Genomic DNA, 25,815 nt, shown 5'->3' with positions numbered 1-25,815 from the left:
ATCTCCAAACTCTTACTATTACAACACAAAACACACTAAAACATACACATAAACACTAAAGTGAGACTTAAAATGCTGCCAAAAAGTCCTTTATTTCGTCCAATTTTAATCATATTAATAGATCTCTGAAAATAACCATGAGTTGCTTCAAACACTCCTTCAAAATTCAGTCAAATTCAATAGATCTTCTAGAAGGGAAGTTCTAGCTTACTTTGGATAGAACTTTTTTTTTTGGGATGCTCACAATTGTGACCTCGACTTTTTGAGTGTGGTTGGCTAATGCTTATTTTTTGTAGCTTTTATAGCTTTGTTTTGTATTTTTTGATTTTATATTAAATGCAAAATGCACACCCTTCGCGGAATGACCTAGCTCAGAAATTTCAGGCAAAATACTTCCCTCCAGCTAAGACTACTAAGCTTAGGAATGACATTATCTCATTTATCCGAATAAATTGAGAGTCAATTTATGAAGCTTGGGAGAAGATCAAGGAACTGCATAGGAGGTGGCCACAAAATGTTTTACATGATTGGATGGTCATACAAACCTTTTACAATGAATTGGTAGATTCCCTAAGATCTATTATACATGTTGTAGGTGGTGGGTCGTTGATGCCTAAATTTTTTGAAGAAGCCTACCAATTGATAAAAGAGATGATTGTAAATAATTTTCAATGGCATGATAATGATCACACCCAAGAGAGTTGTCGGTGTACATATATCTGATGGCTTATCTATCCTTGCCACTCAAGTAGTGGCTATTTCTAGGAAGCTATATAATCTTGGGGTGAATTACATGCAAGGATTTACGCCAAGTGAAGGAATGTTGTATGGACTGGTGATAGATCCCAAGATGACCATTGTAGAGGCTATTAATGCCTTAGGAAACAATGCTCATAACCCCTATTCCAAAACCTACAACCCAGACTAATGAAACCACCCCAATTACCCTTAGAGCAATTATCACCAGTGGTGGGGAAACCCTCAAGAAAACCCTACAGGTAATGGGAAAAACCAAAAGGAGCAAACCCCTAGAAGCAACCTTACCCACCAGATTTTCAAGCCAATGCTCAGCCCATACAGAAAAGATCACTCATTGAGAAGTTGGTATCTAATCTTTTTAATGACAAATGGGAAATCAATTACAGAGCCAAGTTGTAGTCATTAAGAACCTTGAGCATCAATTAGGACAACTGGCGAATGCCTCAGATAATAGACCCCCAGGTACGCTCTCCAGTAACACTAAAGTGAACTCTAAATAATAAGGAACTGAGCAAGTACAATCCGTGGAACTGAGAAGTGGAAAAAACTTGAAAGATGCCCATAGGAAGGAAGACCCTTTAAACTTAGATCCTACCATAAGAGGTGAAACTGAGACCTAAGTGAAAGAGGTAGAGAGACTCGCCTCACCCATCAGGATCGACCCTGGGAAGAGACTACCGCCACCTTTTTCCCAAAGACTGAAAAAGCAAAAAATGGACTAGCAATTCTCTTGGTTTTTAAAAGTGTTCAAGCAACTAACCATAAACATACATTTTGCTGAGGCCCGGGACAGAAGTCTAGTTATGCAAGTTCATGAAGAATATTTTGACTAGGAAGAAAAGAATATGACATTTTTGAGACTTTACCTTTAATTGAAGAATATTTTCAAGACCTATGATCATTTCAATAAACTTGAGTGAGGAACAAGAACTTCCCATCTTGATTGAAGAATATTTTTTATCTCCTCCTATGATCATTTCAGCAAACTTGAGTGAGGAATAAGAAGGGAAGTTGATGAGAGTGCTTAAGAAATTTAGGAAAGCTTTTGGGCGGACCACAATTGATATCAAGGGTATAAGCCCATCTTTATGCATGCACAAAATTTTGATGGAGGAAGGACATAAACCCAATGCTGAACCCCCATACGAGTCTGATCCAATGATGATGAGGTTGTAAAGAAGGGAATTTTGAAGTAGTTCGACGTTGACATTATCAACCCCAACTTAGACAGTGCTTGGGTCAGCCCTATACATTGTTTGCCAAAAAAAGAGAGAGTAGTAGCAATAAAGAATGAGAGGAATGAGCTTAATACCCACTAGGACTATCACAAGATGAAGAATTTGCATTGAATCTTGAAAGCTAAACTCAACAACCCGGAAGGTTTATTTTCCCTTATCATTTCTAGATCAAATGTTGGATAAACTAGCATGACATCCTTTCTATTACTTCTTAGATGGCTACTTGAGATACCATCGAATTCCCATAGCCCCTGAGGACTAGGATAAAACCACTTTTACTAGCCCCTATGAGACATTTGTCATTAAAAAGATGACTTTTGGACTATGCAATGCATTAGCCACTTTTCAACGTTTAATGATATCTATCTTTTCTGACTTGATTGAGATTAGATAGAAACTTTCATGAATGATTTCTTTGTTTGGCACCTCATTCGACTCATACATGAGCATCTTGCAAAAGTGCTACAAAGGCGTGAGGAGACCGATTTGGTGTTGAATTAGGAGAAGTGTTGGTTCATGGTCACTGTGGAAATAGTCTTGGGACACAAGATTTTGAGAAAGAGATGGAGGTAGATCCAATTAAGATTCAAGTTATAGAAAAACTGTCACAACCCACTTCTGCTAACGGGATTACAAGTTTTTTAAGAGAGATGAAATGCCCTCAATTTTACCTTACAGGTGGAATTTTTTTATGTTTGGGGAATATACTTCATGGGACCATTCACACCATCCCTAGAAAACAAATATATTTCGGTAGCAGTAGACTATGTTTCCAAGTGGATTGAAGCTGCAATATTGCTAAATTGTGAATATATAAGTGTTTTGAAATTCCTAATGAAATATATTTTCAGACAATTTGGAACACTAGGGTGATCATTAGTGATGGAGACAATCATTTTTGTAATAAAAAGATCGAGATATTAGTTTTCAAATAAGGTAGCTACTTCTTACCACCCACAAACTAGTGGATTAGCTGAGGTGTCTAATAGAAAAATCAAAAAGATCATAGAAAAAAGTCAACTCCAGCAAGAAAAATTGGTCCCTTAGATTGGATGAAACTTTGTGGGCTTATAGAACTATTTTTAAGACCCCCATAGATTTTGTCACCCTATAGTAAGATTATTGGATAAAGTTCATCATCTGCCAATGAAATTGGAACACAAAATTTATTGGGTAGTTAATGAATTCAATTATAATTTAAAGAGATTAGTTGAAAGAGCCAGGAGAGATTAGACAAGAAGCTAATGAAAATGCCAAAATCTATAAGGAGAATGTGAAAAATGATGCCATCAAAAGCTGATTAGGAAAGAATTTCAACTTGGACATGAGGTTTTGTTATACAATTCACGATTAAAATTATTTCTAGAAAAAAATTGAAGTTCAGGCGGTCAGGACTATTCACAGTAGTAAAAGCGTATCCTTTCGGAGTCATGGATATTTATGATATGAAAACCAACAATATTTTCAAGGTCAATGACCAACGGTTGAATTTTTACCTAGGAGGAGATAGGAAATGTCCTAAGAAAATTCTGATGTTAGAGTCATCCTATTAGTAGATCTGAGATCGTTTAGCTAAAGAAGTTAAACCAAACGCTACCATGAGAGGCAACTCAAGGGTTATGTTAAGATTTGGGTATTTTTGCAAATGAAGTCAAGTTGTCGTTGCTGTGTGTTTTGAATCTTGTTTTTCGTCTTGTGTGTTGTTTTCTAGTTGATTTGGATATCCCCAGAGTAGTCATCTCTGCCTATGGGGTGGGAAGGACAAAAAAACAAAATCTGGCCAAGGTGAGGCCCCCCGCACCTGCTTCGCAGTTCCAACACACCGGCATCGAACTGTCACTTTGCAGCGCCCTCGCTTGCGCCACATCCACAACACACCCGCACTCCACCTTCAATCGCAACTTGTTCTCGAGACAGAGGGCGGAAAACTGACACCTACTTTCTAGTGCATCCACGCCGGAACCCCAACGCATCCTTGCCCGGCTGCGCACCTGTATGACATAGGCACCCTAGCGAGCTCGCGCCTAAAACGCAGACACCGAGCTCATTTCCAATGCGAAGGCTCGCCCGCATCGTGATCATTGCGGCGCACCCTCGCCGACCCTTTATAACGACTGTTTGGGGGAAAGCCGACATTTTTCCCTCTATCGATCCTTGGAGCCAAGAGTCACCGGAGCGTTGTCCACACCTGAAAACCACCTCTGACTACTATGAAACTTCACCAAAAGCTCAGATCTGCGTTCCTTAGCTCTGATGAGGTAAGATTTTCGTGTTTGGGAGGATTTTCACATTGCATTGTGGTCGTTTTTGACATACATTTGGTTATACGGCATGACACTGAAAACCAAAGGAAAGAGGAAGGATGTCTCCTTCGACGTTAGGAAGTTCGTGAGTGCAAATGCTTCCAACTGCTTCAACGATCTTCTTGTCTCAAGGAAACTTATCCCAAAGCGGGTGTTCTCACAACCCAGAGGTCAGATTGTGGAGATTATTGAGGCGGTCTAGTAGTGTCTTTGCTCTACTATTTTCCCCACTGTAGTCCTCATCGTTTGTGAGTTCTTTGCAAATGCGAAGGAACTCGTGGAAGGGTCTTTGTGCAGTGGAAATGAGCGGCTTTCGATCCTTGTCAAAATCAACTCTTTTCTAAACATCCACGAGGTACCATGGTGTGGTTATTCTCACTTCTTGGACCCTAATTATGATGAAATTTATAATTTGCTCACCGACAACCAAGCCTAGCGGTGACGACGAGAGGTAAAAATTAAAAATTTCTCCGGTTGCCCAATGAATAAGTAGTCTAAGGCCTGACATTACTTCATTTGTGTTAGGATTATGCCCACAACGAACCACACTAAAGTCACCAAGGACCAGGCCAGCCTGAACTTTTGCATTCAAAGAGGCACTTTGATAGACATAGGCTCACTCTTGACTTCCTCCCTGAGCCACATCATCAATGGTGGCACGACTATGGGCCTGGGTCTTCCATACCTGGTCACCAGTTTGTGCATTCTTGCTGGTGTCAAGGGAGAGAGGTGAGGAACTCATGCATCCCCCAAAAGCCATCACTCTGGAGATCATCTAGACCTACGAGGGGACCTTAGTTAGACAAAGGGGAGAAAACTCAAGAGATCGAGGTGTGAGCTCATCGAGGCAAGAGGAGTCGCCACCGAGGGCTAGGACTATGAGACAATTATCCAATGAGATTAATGATTTGGTGGCAAACTTCAGTGTGTTGGGTTAGGAGGAGAACTAGATTCACTAACTCGTCGTACACTACTCCAAGCAGCAACAGTGACAGCATGAGTACTGGTAGCGGTACAATGCTATCCAGAAGGAGATGCACCGAAGGCAGGATAGTTGGACAGAACAGAGCCTTTAGTTTAACCACCACCACCACCACCATAAGAGATGTACCAGTCCGACACGGACACCATGGATGAGGATGATGAGTACTGTAGGATGTGATGAGATGTTTTGTTGATGCTTACTTTTTATGTTGTGGATTTATGATGCACAAATACTCTTAATTTTCCGATGTCTGAATTCTATGTATTATTTTCTTGATATTTTGGATGTTTGATATTCTGACATAACTAATTTAGTTTCATGCCAGTGTACGATTATTTTCGAGTATCTGCAATTCCTTGAGATGTTGAGCATACACGTTCGGGATCTGTGCTTCTTGATTACACCTACCTTCTCGTTATTACTGCATGCTTGTTATATTCATTCCATATTCTTCTATTCCCGCTTTTATTTTTAATGCGTGATGTGAACAAAGCTGGACAAAAAACAAGTTTGAGGGAGGAAATTATATCCTTGCAATAGACTGAAAATAATCGTATTTCTTTACTAAGATTTGATTTGGCATTTTTGTGCATTTTTACCAATTGAAAGTGGAAGGAAAGAAATTGTAAAATCTAGGTGAAGCCTAGCTACAGTAGGAATCGAAGTGTTGATAATGAGCTCGTACTAGAAGTTAATCATTCTTCTTCCAGCATAAAATTTTCAAAACATTTGAAAAGGTGTGCCTATAAAACGAAGTAATTAATGTTAAATATATGGAATCCGTGACCCACCAATCTCTCTCCGCGTCTCACCTACCACTCTCCGTGTCCCATCTACCGCTCTCCTGTTTTCTTTAAATAGCCTCTTTTGGTCTGTCATAAATTGTTAAGCCAAACCCTCTTAACCCGTCTGCTGCTTAGTCCCTCCTCTCCTTAATCCCTCTGCTCCTTAAGCTTGGCTAGACAAAGTTTATAAGAAAAGCTTACGATGGAGAGCTAAAAGAGAGAAAGGAAGGGAGAGAGAGAGAGAGAGGAAGGAGAGAGAGAGAGAGAGGAGAGAGAGAGAGGAAGAGAGAGAGGAAGGGAGGGAAAAAAAAGAAAGTTTTCTTTTAAATGTCGAGACGCTCGACGACATAATTTTCTCGAAGTAATAAAATATTCTGCAGCTTCGTGGATGTAGACAAATTAGCCGAACCACGTAAATCTGTGTGTTATTTTCTAGGTTGCAATTTTTTGATCTAGTTTTTTCACTTCATTGTCGTCATTTTTTCGTAAAAATTAATCCACAAGAATTTTGGTCTTTAGTTTTTATTCAACCATTAGAACTAACTTGATTTTTACTTTTATGATCACTATGAAGTGCATTAATAGGTGCCTAAAACATTTAACTTAAGGAGAACTGGAAAATCATTACTCTTAAAACTTCTACTTAACCAAAAAAAAGCAAAAGCAAAAGGAAAAATGAGCAAAAACTCATTACAAAGCAAAAATGAAAGTAAAAGAGCTGATGGAAAATTCAACGGGAGAAGAAGCTTGAGGCTAAGTGTCGGAGTAATCCCGATTTGATTTTCTAGCCGTCTTCCAAATTTAAATGAATTAATCATTTATTTAATAAAATTCTGGTATCTTATAAAAATCAGGCAGGATAAGCGAAGCCTGTTGCTTGAATAAGGATTGGGTATTTAAAAACTTCCTAGAGGATGAAGGATTATAGCCACACCGGATCAATGGAGTTGAGAAAATTTGTGTTAAGGTGAAAATGATTAAAGTAAGGCAATCCTTATTATCAATGAATGAAAATATGCACTAATGCTAGACATCCCATGACCATAACAAATAAATACCTACGCAACCAAAAGGTAAAGATTCCCACATGATGAGGTCGACGATTTATTTTCTAAATCTGAGCTTAGTGATAGGATTACTTGAAAGCAAGAAATTAGTAAGTTTGATGGATTTCATATGAGTGAAAGATGTGATATATTTCTGCCATGTTTACCCACGTTTTCATACTGTCATACTGATATTATACTTGATAAAGGTATTTTTGTCTTATTTGTGCAGGTGATAGGTTATATGTGATTTTAGAGCAAAAAAGGACAAATTTGAGCAATTAAAGGTTGATTTTTACCTGGTGCACCCGCAACAACTTTACAACGCACCACGACAACTTTATAGCACACCCGGGCCTATTCATTCCAAACGCAACACACCAGTGCCTGCATCGCAGGGCACCCATGCCGTCTTCGAGGCCGACCCGCACCAGGCTCGTTGAACCAATTTTGGGATGAAATCTCTTGTCTTTGCCAAGCTTTACCTATATATAAGCTCATAAAAATGAATCAAAGGCATCTTGAGCGGCTGAAGGCTGTAAGAGGAAAAATATTTTGGTGAGAAAGAATTCTCCCCTAGGGTTTTCTTCCTCTTTAGATTGAAACCTCTAGAGGCTATTTTTACAACTTCGCTTCCCCTGTTCTTGTCTTTTTTGAGAGTTGTATGAGAGAGAGGACTTCTACTTTGATAGAGAAAATAAGTCTTGACTGTAAAATTTACAATTCTTTGTTTCTTGCAATGATGATCTGTATGACTTTTCTGTCTGAAGTTTTCTCTACTATGCATGGCTAAATTTTCTTTCGTGCCTCTGTGATTTAGGGTTAGTGATTTATCGTAATTTTTTTTAGATGTTTTCCATGTAGCGTTTTATGTGTTTTCATGGATTTATGCTGTTAGTTAATCTTCTGGATTTTATTTACTCATAGTCTGACCAATTAAGATGTTAAAATCTTTCGTGATCTATGACATCCACCCATTGCACAGCGGAACGAATATGTTAACCACAAAATTCTGAGAAAATAAACATATTCTAGTAGGATTTTGTAATCTTGATAGGGGATTAGAAGAATCCTGCGAAACGACATGGGGTTTAGTGAAACTTAACTTTATGGGTTTCTAATTATGCTTTTGACCAAGGCATAAACATAAAAAGAAACTTATCTCCGAACATGTAGAAAAACATTAAGAAAAGCCACGAACCACCACGATACCCAAATCATAGAAAAACAAGCTTTATCACTCTTGAAGAACACCAAAACTCTCCTTACTTTTCGTTTTCCGCTTTCTACGATTGTGTTTTGTTTTATGTTAGGATTTTAGGTTTTCAATCTCCTGTTGTGATCACGACAACTAGGTTCAAAGAGTTAGTAAACTAGAGATTTTCTGTCAAGAATCATTGTCAGTCAATTTCTCGTGGGATCGATATGCAAACACTTGGACCGCATATTACTTGAGATGTATACTTGCGTGATAGACCGATTTACTTCGCGGTAAGTTTTTCGATCATTAGAATCCTCTTAAGCGTTTCCAGTTGCTTGGACCAAACCGGTCTAGACCTGAGAGAGCTTACTGCTCTTCCATTAGGGTTTGGCGCCTTCTATCAACAACAAGGCCACTCCTTAGTTCTCCAGAGTTTATATATTTAATTTTCATGTTTTAGGATTGGAGTTTTTTGGTGTTCTTTGTCGGGACAATCAATCCCGTCTCCAGTTTTCCCTTCTAAGGTTGTATTCAAGAGCGAGTGATGCTCCGACTGTATCTCGTTCTGAGTTGGTGACTACCCATAACTTTACCATCCTCCGCAACCTTTCCCTTCACCGTCGTTGTCGCTGTACCTGCTGCATCCACCTCCAAAGAACAGTTTTTGTGTTGTTCCTACAACCACTACACCTTCCCGTCACCCATTCCCACCCTCGATGTTTTCCTGTAGCCTCCCTTCCACCTTATCATCCACCTCCAACCAGCCGCAACCTCACCTTCCATCTGACAGCCAACTTTTATTTTACCCTCCCACCTACAACCACCTACAACTCCTTAACAACTTCCTATCGTCCCAACCCCCCTAACTGGTCACCAACCCCATTGAGATACAAACCTAGTTGACTTGTGTGTCATGTCAATTGTTATTTCTCATTCCGATGTGTTGGTTGTAAAATTCTATTTGTTTTTTCAATAATAATATTTTGCTCTCTTATTATTATTATTTAAGTTGAATCATAAAAAAAAGTTTAATATTTTATCTAAGAATAATGTTACACATGCTTTCATATTTAGGATTCATGAATATTATAAAACATGAAATATAAGATTTTATTTTGTTATAATTTCGTAAGACTAATAATCCACTCATTTGATGTTTGATAAATACAAATAAAGATTATTGTAGATGAAAATTGAGTATGACTAAGTCGTCCATCTCTATTAAATCTCTATTTGGTCGCAATGACTCATTTGTGGTGTGACATTGATTTCTTTCTGCTAGGGTTTCACCTGATTCCCGACGCTAAACTATCGGATACACTTCTTTTCTCCGGCTAAGCTCGCAAATCGTCTCTCCTCTCCAACCCGACGACGTCGCTTTGTTCGCTTTGTTTACTGAAGACGACGAAGACGTTGCGACGCGCCTTTGTTTTCGTTTTCGTGCTCGACGACGACAAATTGTGCGCACGTCGTCTCCTAAACGACGACACGCCCCTCTGCTCGCATTCGTCTTCCAGCCCGACTGACGCTCTGTTCGCACGTTTCGCAGACGGACGCGCCTGCCCGACAGAAGGCTTCTTCTCCTATTCTGTTCTTATATTTGCGGCCCGCCATCTCTCCTGATCGTGACATCTTGGGAAGGAGATAGACCTCGATGATCCGTTCCTATGCAAATGCCCGACTTGTCCTCTCCTGCTAGTGCCCCTCCTCCAGGTTTTTGCTATCGGTAAGTCCTACAATGTTCCAGAATCTTTCCACGAGGCTCCTGAAGGTGGAAGTGATCCCACTTTTATTAAAAAACTTGGGAAAAAATGAAAAGCCTGCATTTATTCTCATAGAGGCTGAAACCGGTACTCTCGCATCCTCTTTATGTTTTTCTTTAGTGGGAAAATTCTTTTATGATCACCCAAAATTGGAGATTATTAGAAAGGAATTTGATGTTATGAAACTATAGGGCAGTTGGAACATTGGCCTATTTGACGGTAGACATATACTTATTCAACTATCTCATGATGCACATTACACTCGTATTTTCTCTCGTAAAACTATCAAGATTGAAAATCGTTTTATGAAGATTCTGAAGTGGACAGTCGGTTTTGATCTAAATGTGGAGTCCCATATTATTCCCGTTTGGATAAAGTTTCCGGGGCTAAAATTACATCTGTTCAACATGAAAATCCTCTATTCTTTAACAACTGCTTACGACAAGCCTCTCAAGGTGGATAATCCTATGCTTACTGTCATTAAACTCTCTGTGGCTTGTGTGTTAGTTGAGAAAAATATCACTCAACTAGCTCCGGATGAGATATGAATTGACATTATTCACAATGGGTATTGACAAAATGTTGAAATGAAACCAAATCCTCCTTATTGCTATCATTGTAGTATGTTTGGACACAACTCTACTATTTGCTATCATTTGCATCCTTATTTAAGGCCGAATATCATTAAAAATCTGTCACTTATTATCCCTGTTTAGAAGATGCAACCTGATCCTCTTTTCAACACCGCTGTTCCTAAGGAAGAACAACTTACTACAGCTAAATATCCAGTTGTATATATATTACCCACTGCTATTGAAAAAGACTCACTTACACGTCAAGACACACGAGAGTGCTCATTTTGATCCAATAACAGTCAGCCAGTACAACATGTAGTTGCTTCTAACGTTCAATAATCTGCACAGCTCAAGTACACATTAGACCAAGATCAGTGAGCCAATTTTCAGAAGAGGAATAACAGGTCTATTTCAGGAGGAAGAAGAAGAATGGAGGCCGACTCTAGCTCAGGAACATATTGGATGATACATTGGTTACTACTGATATTGACAATCATCTCACCAACTTTTTAGCTTGCACATTTCCTAGAACTAAAGACAGAGACAAAACCAAATTGGGTTGCTCTCTAGCCACCAGATATTATGTATTTTAGCAGTTTTAAGCTTTTTCTTTATGTCTCTAATGTACTTTTCAATATTTTTTAGTTTTGGAACCCCCTCTGGTTTTGGTGTGGGAAGGGAGCCATGTTTTGGGCCCTCCAACTCTTTGTATCTATATCTTACTTTTTAGTTATTATATTAGTCTTTTTGGGCTTTCAATATATATATATGAGCAGGTGCTAGAAACCGACTCATAAGACATACAAGACTAAAAAAGATAACAAAAAAAATACAAGTATACCCAAAAACAGTTGGACAATATCCCCAAAAGGATAAAATGGTCCACTAGAGAGCTAAACCATGATGAGTGAGCTTTTCTCTTTCCCAGGTTCTAGAGAGAGAGTCTAGCACCAAACTGTGATAAGGGCTTCCACCCGAAATGAGCAAAACATCTTCCTGTAATTTCTTGAATTCATTCAGTCCTTTTTTCTTCTTTGTGGTTTTGTAAACTTGTCAATCATCTTTCAAGGGTTGTCCCAACTTATCACTGAGTTGATCATTAATGGGGGCAATTTTCACCTGTTTCACACCTTGAACTTGACACTCCGCCAAGGTTTGCAGGCCCTCAACATCAGCAATAATTGTTTCCATAGCATATGGAGCATCATCTGGCACTAAAAGGAGAGTATCCTTCTTTTCAGCAACATGAGGCTGAGGTAGTGAGGGGTGCTCCTTTAGGGCACAAACAGTAGCAATATCCTCTCTAGTTGCAGTTTCCACCATATCAGCCGATGGAATATGTGCTTCTTGAGTAGTTGGACGAAACACTTGAGATTGGGATCTCAAATTAGGTGGAGCTTGAAACATGTTTCAAGTGTGTGTTCAAACATATTACATTGAGTGCAATAGTATGATCTTTGTTCCATGACAATCTATTGTCAGTACCCGTTACAGCGTCAAATTAAATATCTTCAATGTCAGGTAAAGTGATATCTCTCTCAACAAGGATCCTGGCAACAGAAGACCTGATGAGATTAAAAATGAGTATGTCTAATTTCATGGGTCTCCCAAGCATTGCCCCAATGGAATAAATGACCTGATGCTTGAAAAGATGCAATTTAAGCCCAGGTAAGTTAAACCATATTGGTACTGTAGGTGGTTCTTTGTTTGTATCAAATTCAGGAGACCATTTGAACAACTTCATAGTTTTTACTTCAATGGTGAGGTATTTCCTAGAGAAAATCCTAGCATAGTCTTCGTCTGTAGTCAATTGTATCATCACTTGTTTCTCATTAAAGAGACCCACCTCAATTGTATCATCACATGTCTCTCATTAAAGAGACCCACCTTCCATTGTCCTACAAGTTTGAGATCCTAAGAAAAATTGCGAATAACCTCCATTTTGGGATACCCGAACTGAAATTTCCCAATGAGTGTGAATTTGCATTTTTTAATCAGAGTAGAGATTTCGAGATCTGAAAAAATAAGAATGACCTTAACACCCTTCCTACAAGTCCTCTTAACAAACGGACAATTAACTTTCCTTTCAAGAGAATCATGATAGATCTGAGTAAACACCACATGATCGACAACCTTCTCACATTCTAGACCCTTGCTAAGTACGTCAACAAAAGATTCTTTGCCTAGGTACTGATTCGAGGGAGGAACAGTGCCATCAAAAGCAAAAGAGAAAAAATAAAGAATAAATGAGGAGCTGAAGCCGAACTCCAGAAGGATCGCGCTGTTGTCGAGCTGAGTCGAGGAGGAAAACGAAGGAGGAGCCAATCGTGTCCTAGTTGAATGTCGAAGAAACGAAAAACAGGATGACACTGCTGTCGAGTTGAGTCGAGGAGGAAGACCAAGGAGGAGCCGATCGTGTCATAGTTGAGTGTCAAAGAACGACGAACAGGATCACACTGCTGTCTAGCTGAGTTGCGGAGGAAGACGAACACGCAACCCCTTCCCGAATTCCATGAGAGGCAACGAAACTGCTTGATGTGAACCTATACCCTTCTTCAAGCACGAGGAAGCGACGAACATGATAGGTTCTCAACCGTAGGGTATCGGGGGCTACTTGACTCTCTCTCTCTCTCTCTATATATATATATATACGAGAAAAAAAAGCAAGGGAATGGCGTTGGCAGGGGGCTCTGCTAGGGTTTCGCCCGATGAAGATTTCCGGCGCTGAAGCTATCGGATTCACTCATCTGCATAAGCTTGCAAGTCGTCTCTCCAACCCGACGATGTCCTTTTTTGTTCGCTTACTGAAGACGACGATGGCGTCTTCCATTTCGCACGTCGTCTCCTAACCGACAACGCAATTTTCTGCTCGCATTCGCCTCGTCTTGCAGGCGCCCGAAGACGACGAATCACACGTCTCCTAAAAGACGACGCGCCTCGCTCGTCCTGCCCGACAGACGTTGTTCGCACGTATCTCACAGAAGGTCGCGCCTATCTTGCCCGGAAGACGGTTCACATTCTGTTCGCCTCTTTGCAGCCCGCCGCCAGACCATTTCTCTCCTGACGTGACCATCTTGTGAGGGAGATGGTCTCAATGCTCCGTTCCTATGCAAATGCCCTTGTCGGTGACTTGCCCTTTCCTGCTAGTGCCCCTCCTCCAGGTTCAACATCTGGTTTTATTATCGGTAAGTCCTGCAATGTTCCAGAATCTTTCCACGAGGCTCTTGAAGATAGATGTGATCACACTTTTATTAAAAAACATGAAAAAAAATGGGAAGCCTGAACTTATTCTCACAGAGGCTGAAATCAATACTCTTGCGTCCTCTTGGTGTTTTTCTCTAGTGGGGAATTTCTTTATGGTCACCCAAAACTGGAGATCATTAGGAAAGAGTTTGATGCTATAAAACTATTGGGCAGTTGGGACATTGACCTAATTGACGGTAGACATGATTTATTCAACTATCTCATGATGCTGATTATACTAGCATTTTCTCTCGAAAAGCTATCAAGATTGACAATCGTTTTATGAAAATTCCGAAATGGAATGTCGGTTTTGATCCAAAAGCGGAGTTCCCTATCATTCCTGTTTGGATAAAATTTCTGGGGTTAAAATTACATCTGTTCAACATGGAAATCCTCTACTTTTTAGCAACTGCTTACGGGAAACCTCTCAAGGTGGATAGTCTTACGCTTGCTGTCACTAGACCCACTGTGACTTGTGTGTTAGTTGAGAGAGATATCACTAGATATGGATTGACATTATTCACAACGGGTATTGACAAAATGTTGAAATAAAACCACATCCTCCTTATTGCTCTCATTGTAGTATGTTTGGCCACAACTCTACTATTTGCTATCGTTTGCATCCTCATCTAAGGTCGAATATCCCTAAAGAACAACCACCTATTATCCCTGTTGAGAAGATGCAACCCGATCCTCTTGTCAACACCGCAGTTTTTGAGGAATAACAACATACTACAACTACAGATTCAGTTGTGCTTAGACCACCCATTATTATTGAAGAAGACTCACTTATATCCTAAGACACACGATAATGCTCATTTGATCCAATAACAAATTAGCCGATACAACATGTAGATGCTTCTAATGTTCGACAATCTGCACATCTTCAACACACATTAGACCAATATCAGGTGAGCCAATATTTGGAAGAGGAATAACAGGTCTATTCCAGAAGGAAGAAGAAGAATGGAGGCCGACTCCAACTCGGGAACATATTGGATGATGACATTGGTTACTACTGGCAATGACAATCATCTTACCAACTTATTAGTTTGCTCCTTTCCGAGAACCAGAGACAGAGACAAAAACAAATTGGGTTGCTCTCTAGCCACATGATACTATGTATTTCTGCATTTTTAGGCTTTTTCTTTATGTCGTCTCTAATGTATTTTTCAGTATTTACTAGTTTTGGAACCCCTTCTAGTTTAGTGTTGGCAGGGTGTCATGTTTGGGCCCTCCAACACATTGTATCTGTATCTTTCCTTCTAGTTAATATATTAGCCTTTTGGGCTTTCAAAAAAATAAAATAAAATAATAAAATAAAAAATAAAAAATAATAAAAAATAATAAAAAAAAAATAATAACAAAAAAAGAGAAACAAAAGGAGAAGAGAACGAAAAATGTTGTCTCGAAGTTCATGTTGGTACGTTTTTTTATTATTGTCAGACTCGTCATCTTAGTTAACACTACAATGCAAGAGATAAGCATATGTGTGTGTCATTGCAACACAGCCGAAAAAAATTGCAAAAACTAAATACCCACACACTTTCTAATTCGACAGGAAAAAAAATTATAAATTAGGTACTCATGTGCTATGTTCCAACGCGGTGAAAATCTGTGCTCTTGTTTCTCTTATACAATTATTCGAAGGCTTATGCAAGCATTGCCAAGTGTGGTAGATTAGAAGACCCTCCACCCAAACTCATCGTCTCATGTAAAGGTATATTGCAAAAGATATGCACTCGTGCGCAATGCAACGCGGTTGAAAACAATTGTAAAAATTCAATTACAGGTGCAAGATTTTCTAACGAAGCGGGAAAAACCTACAAATCAAATAAATGTGCTCTATATTCCAACACAATGAGAAAATTTATACACGTGTTCCTCTCATGTATGTACTCAAAAGTCTATATGTTCTTTGTTAAGTGCAGTAGGTTAAAAGACAATGAAATCTTTGACCATGGGGTCTCATCGCACCAATCATGTACACCTTATTAAACGTGATGATAAGACCTAGCACTCCAGATGACCCCCCTTGTGCGAGAGACATGTTAGAATGCTACAAAAATTTCTGGTAAACGAACTTGCAACAAACAAAATTCAAACAAATATCTGAACTTCATAATGTAATAAAAAATAAATAAATAAAATAGCAAAATAAGATCAAAATAAAACACTTTTAAGTTCGATATTAAAATAAAATATAATAACAAAATTAACTCAAACAAATCATCATTTGCACCTAATCTCATGTCGATAATTGACTGTTATCAAAAACAATAATTAACTATTGAAGCTTATGCTTATTAGAAACCTTGAACAAAAATAAAAAAGTTCTCACAAAATGAGGGTTAAATCATTAAGTGGTGTCATCTCTGCAGATTAATTTTCCATTTAAAAAGTTGACCTAGAATAATAAAAGTTAATTTGACATAGAATAACAAAACTCATCTCAAAAAGATATGCAGGGACTCAAATTTTTGGAGCCCATAATAATAAATTCAATCTTGTTTCTAAATATTTAACCCAAAAAAAAAAAAACTCACTCGAAAGAGTGGGAAACAATTTATCGTAGCCTACAATAATGTTAAAACTACCGTATTTCTTATATATCTAAACTATTGTCATTCAGAATCAGTAAAATTGTTTTTCCTTTCAAATAGACAGCACATCCCATGAGGTTCATCTGATTGAGAAATATTTGATCTGATTCTAAATCTAAAAGATGGGTAATAATCGGAAAAATAAAAAATAAAAACATAGTTTTACTCATCATCAGCATAGTTACCTCAATATTTTGCTCATCTCTATCCATGATTTCTTGGAACAACTGTTGATTCTCAATTTGCTGACCCTCAAATGATCCCCTAATACTCTGCAGCAAATGAAAACTAGATGATAAATTCAATGGATACACACGAAAAAGTTTTGAATAACACATTAGACTGGCATCATAAAATCATAAAAGTAACCTCAATCTCAGAGAGATAGGATTCACAGTCATCATGCTTTGAGTTCAGCTTCTCTGATGACTCCGCCTTTTGCCTGTGTTTAATAACGTAGTACAAGAAAAATAATATCCACAGATCACCCTCATCAAGAAACAAAGGCACAGCATAGAGCGACAAAAATATCGTGTTTCCAAAAGGCGTAAATTTGGAAGCCCATATCTCTATACCTTTCAGACATTTCCAAGTTTCGTCTTATATCAGCAATCTCAGCTTTGGCAGTTACAAGTCTCTGTTGTGTTAATGCCTCAGGTTCAAGAACAGTTCTTACTTGAGACTTCAAATTATGCTCGTCAAGGGAAGATTTAAGGCTTTGGACCTCAGCCCACGCCTTCCTCTCTATGTCTCGAGACTCCATAACATCCCTAAAAAGTGAAAAAAAAATTAACTGGATGAATAACACTACGCAATGTCTTAGAAATGTTGTGATACCAAAATTTAACAAACACTAAATGAAAAACAAATATTAGTACTGAATTCAAAATCTGAAATTAGTACAAACAACAGGAAAATCTGAAGTTGCAACAGCACAACAACACGACGCTGGAACTAGAGTTGGAGCTAGGGTGAACATGGTGCTGATGGGGTTATTTAGCAGCAGGCGATAGGATTTGACAGGGTGACAGCAAGCTGGAACAGTAGGTTTGTCGTTTCTAGGTGAACAACCAGTAGAATGACAAGGAGAATGGCAGGAAATTGCTGGTTCTAGAGCCGGATGGCAGCAGGGTTAAGGGAAAACAACAGGTTTGCTCTTTTTCTGGGTCAAGGCAGCAAGGGGAAACCGACGAGGGTAAAGGGAATCAATGCAGAAGATAGTGGAAGAGGAGTAGAAGAGAATACACACCACCTTAGGAACGAGATACAATAGGAGAACCACTCGGAACCCTTGGATACAACCATAGAAAGGGATAGAGGAGCCGATGGCTCTACAAACAATTAAATAGACCTACTGTTATAAGGAGCGAGCCCCACTCTAATTGGGCGGTAACCTTAGGCCTAGAGAGGGCCAACCAGCCCTCCCTCAACCCAAACTGAACCGATCCAGATCTTTGTTCAACCCTTGCATCAATCTACCGTGGTTGCTGGAGCTTCGACCTCATCTCTTAAAGCTTCTGATTTCTCATGATATGGAGTCAGTCGGCAATGTTGAAAATGACAGAGCTGTCGTAACTTCCTGGGATTGGAGGGCCTTCGATTACACCTCTAGAAACACCTGGATCCCATTTTCGTATACACTATCCTACAAAAACCTAAGAAGAGTTCTCGAATTACGAGTAATAATCTCTATCTGTCTAACCATTTGGGGGTACATTGTTAATTAAACTGGAACTTCGTGCCAAGTGTACTACACATAGTCTTTCAAATGTAGCTCATGGCTGGATCATTTCTCTCTAAAGTGAAGATATACTAAACCTCCCCTAACGGTGGCAGCCTTGAAGGTAAGTTGTTGGTTCGGATATCTTGAAACTCTCTCCATGGTGGCAGCCAAGAGCACCTATATATTACGACTTCATAGAAGGTAAGAGACCTATGTGCTTTCCATCATTAGTAAATAAGTAAGCGTTCTTAAACCTATCATGCTGAGTCTTATAATCAAACAACCACGATTTCCCCAACAGGACGTGACATGCATCTATGAGTACATCACCATAACTGATCATGTAACTGATCCCTAATAGAAAATTCTACGACACATCTCCAGTCATTGCTAATCTTGTTCTCCTTCTTCAACCAAGATAGAGAATATGTCTGGAAATGTGTCTAAGTAGTGAACACTATCTTGTAGACACCACATTATCACAACTGCCCCCATCAATGATAAGATTGCACACATTTTCCTTCAAAGTGCAATGAGTATAAAAGTTGTTGTGCCGAAGCCACTTCTGCTCTATTGTAGCCTCAGCTTGTAGAACTCGCAGAACCACAAGTATCTCGCTTTCATTAGTTGGAAGTTGGTACTCTTGCATATCCTAACATCTTATATGTCTACAGTACAATTATCCATTTCTACTGTTCCCTACTCAATGAAAGAGACAACCATGGAAGTAGGAAAATTGGAGGCAATATGTCCAAACCTATTACATCTAAAGTGCTTCTTTGCGAACATTGTGTTCGGTGTACTGTTTCTTTAGGGCTTCTTCTTTGACCAGCTCTATCATCTTTTTGAAAAGTTTTCACGTCTTCCTCGGGTGTAATCATAATGGCTCCTTCTACTGTGGGTGACTGTTTGAATGAAGGCGGGATTCTGATATGCTATTGCTATTTTTTCAACTTCAATACCAATGGTTGAACATCACACAATGATAGTAAGGCCACAACTAAAAAACATGGCCGATGAGTAACTTTAGGCCTCCCAAATACTTGGTTATCTTCTCCCAAATAGTGATCTTGTTCCTACATATTCTCTGTCTCACTCTCTTCATATTCTCTCACAACAAAGAGATACTTTTCTGCAGCTTTATGGCAGCAAGTTTCACCCTCCTATTAGTTGGTAACTCCTTACATTAAGAAAATCTCTCAACAGTCTGCAGTCAATGAAATCATTCAGATTTATCCTTCCCTCGAAATCCGATATGTTTACCTTCACCCCCATGTCTTCAAGTCCTCCAAAAGTCACCCCATCCCTTAGCCTCCTTTGATACTGAGTCTCAAATATTCATGGTCTATCCTCCTCTTCACTAGAATCATTTCCACGAAAACAATTCAAATTTTCCACCCTTTCTCTTCTTCAAATCCCACTATCGTGACAACAATCATCTCTCCATGGGTTTCTTTCTCAATTTCACCAAGTCATTGCTGAAGTCGGTGGATTTCCCACTACATCTCTTCCATGGTTAAGTTCTCAATTAGCTCTTGACACTTGTCTCCTCAATGGTATGACTAGGGTTTAGATTTGGGAGGTGAAAGAACATGTATGGGACTAATTTAGAGTGCAAAAAAAAAAAAAAAAAGAAAAAGAATTGATGATTTTTGAAATCAACAAGGGAGAATTAAGGCTAGGTTAAGATTTAGCTATGATTTGGAGGGCTTAGGTCACCCTAAGATAGAACTAGAGTTGGGCTAGCTCTGATTCTAAATGATACTAAAATTTAACAAAAACCTAAGGGAAAAAAAATACGATTACTGAATTCAAAGTCTGAAATTTTAACAATCAACAAGAAACTATGAAATTGCAACAAAACCACTCAACATTATAACTAGGACTGCATCTAGGGTGTATGTGGTGTCGAGGGGGTTGTTTAACAACAAATGATGGGATTCGACAAGGTAACAACAAGCTGAATAGTAGGTCTATCTTTTCCATTTGAATGACCAGTAGGATGATAGGGAGAATGGCAGGAAACTGTTGGTTCTGGAGCTATATGACAACAGGGTTGAGGAGAAATAACTTTGTAATTTTTTTGTGTGGCGACAACAAGGGGAAAACGACAAAGGGGAAGAGAATCGATGCAAGAGAGAGTGGGAGAAGAGTGAAAGGGGATATACATCATCCTAAGAATGCAATACACTCGGAGCGCCACTTAGAACCCTTAGAAACATCTCTAGAAAGAGAAAAGAGGAGCCAATAACTCTACAAACTCAAAATCAATAAAAAAATTAAACCCTAAACACCAAAGATACACTTAAAACCTACTAGTATTGGAAGTGGGACCCACTCAAATTGGGTGGCACCCTTAGGCCTTGAGAGGTCCAATCTACCCTCCCTTGACCAAGATCTGGACTGCACCCAACTGGTCTAAGGTCCCGCCCAGCCCCGCATCAAGCTGACACATCAAGCATATAGATGCATGCCAAGTTCTTCATTAAAGCAAGGAGCTATGAGAAAAAAAGAATTTATAAAAATCAAAAGCACTTTCAATGGCAAGTCAAAAGGTAAGATAAAAAAACATGAGAAAAAAAACCCCACCTGCTCCCGCAAAAAGGATCCGATATCTATTCCCGCCCATTCTCCGTTACAAACCCGCACGAATCCAGTTAGCACGACATACGCAAGACTGACACACATCTTCTCGTTGTTTGAGCGTCTCAGACCAGAACCCCGTTCGGTTGTACTTTCTTCATTCCCCCTCTCGTGACCAAAAGTAGCGCGATACAGTCGCTATTAAAGCTAATCCGTAAAGCAACGACATGATAGCGGCGACCCGACCCGATCTACATTATTTATCCTTATTGTCGTGTTATAGGAATATTCCCTCACGTTATTCTGAATATTTTTTCACGTTTTTCATGTGTTATTGGTGTGTTATTGAGGTGATTTTGAGATGTTATTGTCTTTTAAACAACAATACCAACTTAAAATCACCTACATAACACATGAATAACACATAAGTAAAAGTTTTCATCTTATCATTGAATTGTAGCGCATAAATAATACATCAATAACACATGAATAACATACCAATAACACATTAAAAATAACAACTGAGGTGATTTTGAGATGTTATTGTTCTTTAAGCAATAATACCAACTCAAAATCAACTCCATAACACATGAATATCACATTAGTAAAAATTTTCATCTTGTCATTGAATTTTATCATATGATTAACACATGAATAACACACCAATAACACACCAATAACACATTAAAAAGTGTGACTGCGATGATTTTGAGATGTTATTATTTTTTAAAAAATAATACCAACTCAAAATCACTTCCATAACACATTAATAACACTCCAATAAAAGTTTTATCTTGTCATTTATTTGAATCACCTCAATAACACACTAATAACACATGAATAACGCAGAAAATATTTGGAATTATGCAAGAGAATATTCCTATAAAGCATCGGTCCGACCGGGTTGCGCAGTTTTGTTTTTTTTTTATTTTTATGTAAGTGGGTTGGCCTTTCACGTGTCAACTCAAGATTGGACTTCGCAAGCAGCTCTGCATGCGGAGTCCGAATGCAATATTTTTTCTTGGCACGCCCATTTTGGTGATATAGTCACAATCAGAGCTAAAGGGAAGCCAACACCAGAATAATGGCATATTGGGGGCCCCAAAGCTCTTATTTTTATCTCTTTCTATTCTATTGTCCTCCCTAGACAAAAATTCCCTCTTTCTCCTCTTCATTCGAGCCTTCACCCGATCATATTGGACGTTAAAGCCGCGAAAATCTTCCTCTTGTTGTCCCGAGCAAAGCTCGAACCGTGTGAGTGTTCCTGTAATATTGGATTGAAACCCTTCATCCATATCCCCTCCTCGGTAAAGGTACTAAAAAAAACAACATTTTTGAAATTTAAGTTGTGCTACTTTTTGCAGGTTAGCAAAAGTCCTCACGCATTTTACAGACGAAATGAGATAGAATACTTTTTTATAGCTACAATGTCTCACATCATTAACCACACTTGTCTCATAGATCTGTGAATTATATTTGAGTTGTGAATTATAAGGGTAAACTTGATTGTCACAAAGTCTTATGTTAGTTAAGGTCAACTTAAATTTTATCTCCTTAGACAAACATTCACTCAGATCTACAAAGATCCCTTAGACGATGCAATGATTGGTTGCTGAAAAGAATCATTCTGTAGAGTTAGGTCAACTATCTTCTTTGACTAAATAAATCAGGAACCACGACAATCCGAGATGATGGAAGAGTAAAATATTGATGGATTCGTCATCACTTTTCCCATCATTACTTTAAGCTTAAGATGATAACCATATAATAAAATTTAAGTGTGTTTTCGAATATGTTGAATATTAAATGTTTAATGAATTGCCTTAATTGAAAGTGTTATTTCATTATTAGGAAGGATAATTAACAATATGGGCTTGCATTTATGAGAAACCTCAAACCCTATATGAATAAGTCCTTAGAAAATGAGGGTGAAATCTCTGAGTAGTGTTTTATCTACAATACAAAATGCCTTCTTAAAATTTAACCCAAAATACCAAACACAAAGCACTCTCAATGAGAGAGTCCAAAACACAATTTTTGGAGCCCACAATACACAACTAAATTAATTAAATAAATAAAATAGTGATAATAATAATCAAATCAATCATCTGTTATTTTCTATCATAAAATATAGATATCAAATAAGGAAAATAAAAAAAAAATTTGAATCATAGTTCTAAAATTCTGAAGACATGCTTTATAGAATTCTTTCATATCCTTTCACTTAGAATAGTGAAACAAAATGAGCACGAAAACTTAGAATTTTAGATTATTCACACATGAATATTCAAGAGATCTTGGAGAGCAAGGAAAGTAAAATATTCTCTTCTCCAAGCACCATGCATCCACTTCTAAATGGTTCTTTGGTAATATGAAAGAGCACCAACTCATTTATAAAATTTCAAACCAATCAAATTCAGAAATACAAGTCAGACTACATATAAAGAAAAAAGAATTTAATGCTTTCTAAGAAGAAAAAACAAACACTCCAACTTTTAAATGGCATTAAAATTAGGATTAAATTCCTACCAAGATTCTGTGGATTCAAGTTGATGCATCTCCAAAAAAAGCTTTAGCTCTAGCTTGGTCTTTCTTAAATCTTCAACCTAAAATATGAAATAGATAATTATGTTAGCATCTTTACCGTGGAAGAGCATGTGCTTCTTAGACAAAGTACTGCAATTAAATAACATTTAAACAAATCTTATACATTTTAAATAAACATGAGGAAGAGCGTTAAGGGAAGTATCTATTCAAACCATATAAAAAAATAAAAAAATAAAAAAAAAAACTAAAAGAAAAACGTGAAAGACATCAATGGTGCTATATTAAAAATAGACTGCTTTTTTTCGATAAGCCCCTGAAAAGCAAGTCTGACATCCATTTAAAGCAATAAGCAATACGCATAACCACCTACAAACCTTATTTAAAAAAAAAAAACATTCTACATTTATTCACCACCAAATGGCTTCACCATAAGGCATTTCCTACAATATTGCTAATATACCTTCTTATCATCATTGTTTTTTAACGAGATCAATTACACATGGAATTGGATCACATAATTTGCCTAGCACATAAAATATTTTCCAACAAATTACAATTCAAACCCAAAACAAAAATAACAAAAAAATGATAAAAAATATACAAAAATAAACACCAAAGAAAGATTCATCCTTCAAACCCATTTGCCTTTCAGAAGTTATTTTTGCACCATAACTGAGTACCTGAATGAAGACTATTATAAATAAGTTGCTCTTCAATGTCGGAAGATCTCATAAAGCTATTTTTTATATCCTGAAGTAATTATTAAGAAAAAAGAGGAAAAGAAATATTCAAAATATTTAAGTTGATCAGTGGATGATCGAATATTATGAGTTCATTTGGCATGCACAATAGAGAAATCTAAGATATATTAGGGTAATTAATGATATGCATGATGGCATATTGACCACAAATATGAATGATGGAATATTTGTGAATTAACTAAAGAGTTTCAATTTGGTATGCATTAATAGAAAAATCTAAGATATAGTAAGATATGGATGGTGTCATATGGACTGAATTAGGACTACTTGTGGATTAACTTGAGAGTTTCAAATCACATCAAAATAACATTCTATAAATTATTAACATTAAGGTTTTTCTATTTTTGCATTATGGAAGATTTACCAGGTGTGTTAAACATTAGATTTCATGATATAAATTATTTAGAAATAATGTGTTAGATAGTTGAGACAATTGCAGAAAAAAATGAACAAATTCTAAATATGGTGAAAAGTTTAGTCGATACTGGTCATTGGATTAAAAATCTAATATGTAATATGTAAATATAGTGCACATGAAATTTTTTAAGTTAACAATTTTTGAAGATCAGCTGACACCCAAGTGTGATAGAATTATGTATACTAGGTATATTATACACAAAAATAAAACATAAATGAGACTTCACATTTCAAATTAAGATTGGGTGGCTAAAAAAATGAATAAATTAGAAACTAAAAATAATGATGAGAAAAGAATATCGCAAGTAAGAAAAAAATTGGTATAAAATTATAATTAGATCGATTATGCAAAATGAATTTAAGAGTTGGGTAATAGAAAAGTAGTTAATAGCTAAAATAAGGTTATATTTAGTATTATTGTATTATGTTGTATCGTGATGTGTTGATTGTTGGCAAGATTATTGCCTTCAAAGCCATAAAAGATACAGTTTTTTATAAAAAATTTATTACAAAACTAATATGAGTGTTAGAATGATTAAGAAATTATAAATTCCACGATTTTAAAAATTGGAATGGAATGATTGATCCAACCAATTCTACCATAAGTCAGTCCCCCAACTGATTAAATATAGGCCTGTCGGCCGTTTTTATGTTCAACTTCACTTTCGTAGTTTGAAAAGGTGATGATTTTGTGATTTTGAAAATAATTTAAATACAAATATAACTTTTTTAAAGAAGTAACGTTTAAAGAAGTAACGTTTTTAATTGTTTTTTTAATTTTTAAAATAAGTAAGATCAAACGAGTCTCACATTTTCAGATAGTTTAGATGATTTAACACAATACTACAAGCAATACACTTATCCCGAAGAATAAATATATTACTTGTAATAGGGATTTAATCATCTAGACTAAACAATTTGTGACATCCGTTTTGATCTGCGAAATATTTTATAAAAAGGCCAACAAGTTCCCCTATCTAACATAAAAATTAGATAGGGTTTATTTTATCTGGGTTCCTGGTTCCCTATAGAGGCAAGCCCCTATAGTTAATTACATCTTAAATGATCGAAATCACTTAAGATAACTCTCGATTAAGATCAGGTGGTTTTGCTTTCAAGATTTCAAAGTTTAGGTTTTCACGATTGGACATAAGAAAGTCAAATGGGAATGACTCAAAATAGGAACAATTATTTAAGGAATCCAAAGGGAAGAAAAGTAGGGGACATCACAGATCCAGGAGAAACCCCAGAGATGTCCCAACTATCATATTGTTCGGCTTTAT

At 37.4% G+C, this 25,815-nt stretch overlaps 1 protein-coding gene across 1 annotated transcript in view; it reads right to left on the bottom strand.

Annotated features, from left to right (window-relative positions):
• The window catches only part of LOC110031085 (E3 ubiquitin-protein ligase BRE1-like 1), a 34,496-nt gene extending 10,511 nt beyond the window's left edge, over positions 1-23,985 (bottom strand). The window contains exons 1-5 of the mRNA XM_020734126.1: positions 23,968-23,985; positions 23,337-23,413; positions 17,077-17,271; positions 16,871-16,943; positions 16,687-16,773 (exon numbers count right to left, since the gene is read on the bottom strand). Of these exons, the coding sequence (XP_020589785.1) occupies positions 16,687-16,773; positions 16,871-16,943; positions 17,077-17,271; positions 23,337-23,413; positions 23,968-23,982 (447 nt within the window). The 5' untranslated portion in view covers positions 23,983-23,985. The remainder of the gene's footprint in view (positions 1-16,686; positions 16,774-16,870; positions 16,944-17,076; positions 17,272-23,336; positions 23,414-23,967) is intronic.
• Between the last annotated feature and the right edge of the window lie 1,830 nt (positions 23,986-25,815).

This window comes from Phalaenopsis equestris, unplaced genomic scaffold, assembly GCF_001263595.1.
Source record: "Phalaenopsis equestris unplaced genomic scaffold, ASM126359v1 Scaffold000765, whole genome shotgun sequence".
Classification (NCBI taxonomy): Eukaryota; Viridiplantae; Streptophyta; class Magnoliopsida; order Asparagales; family Orchidaceae; genus Phalaenopsis; species Phalaenopsis equestris.
This window is presented reverse-complemented; position numbering and strand designations above follow the sequence as displayed.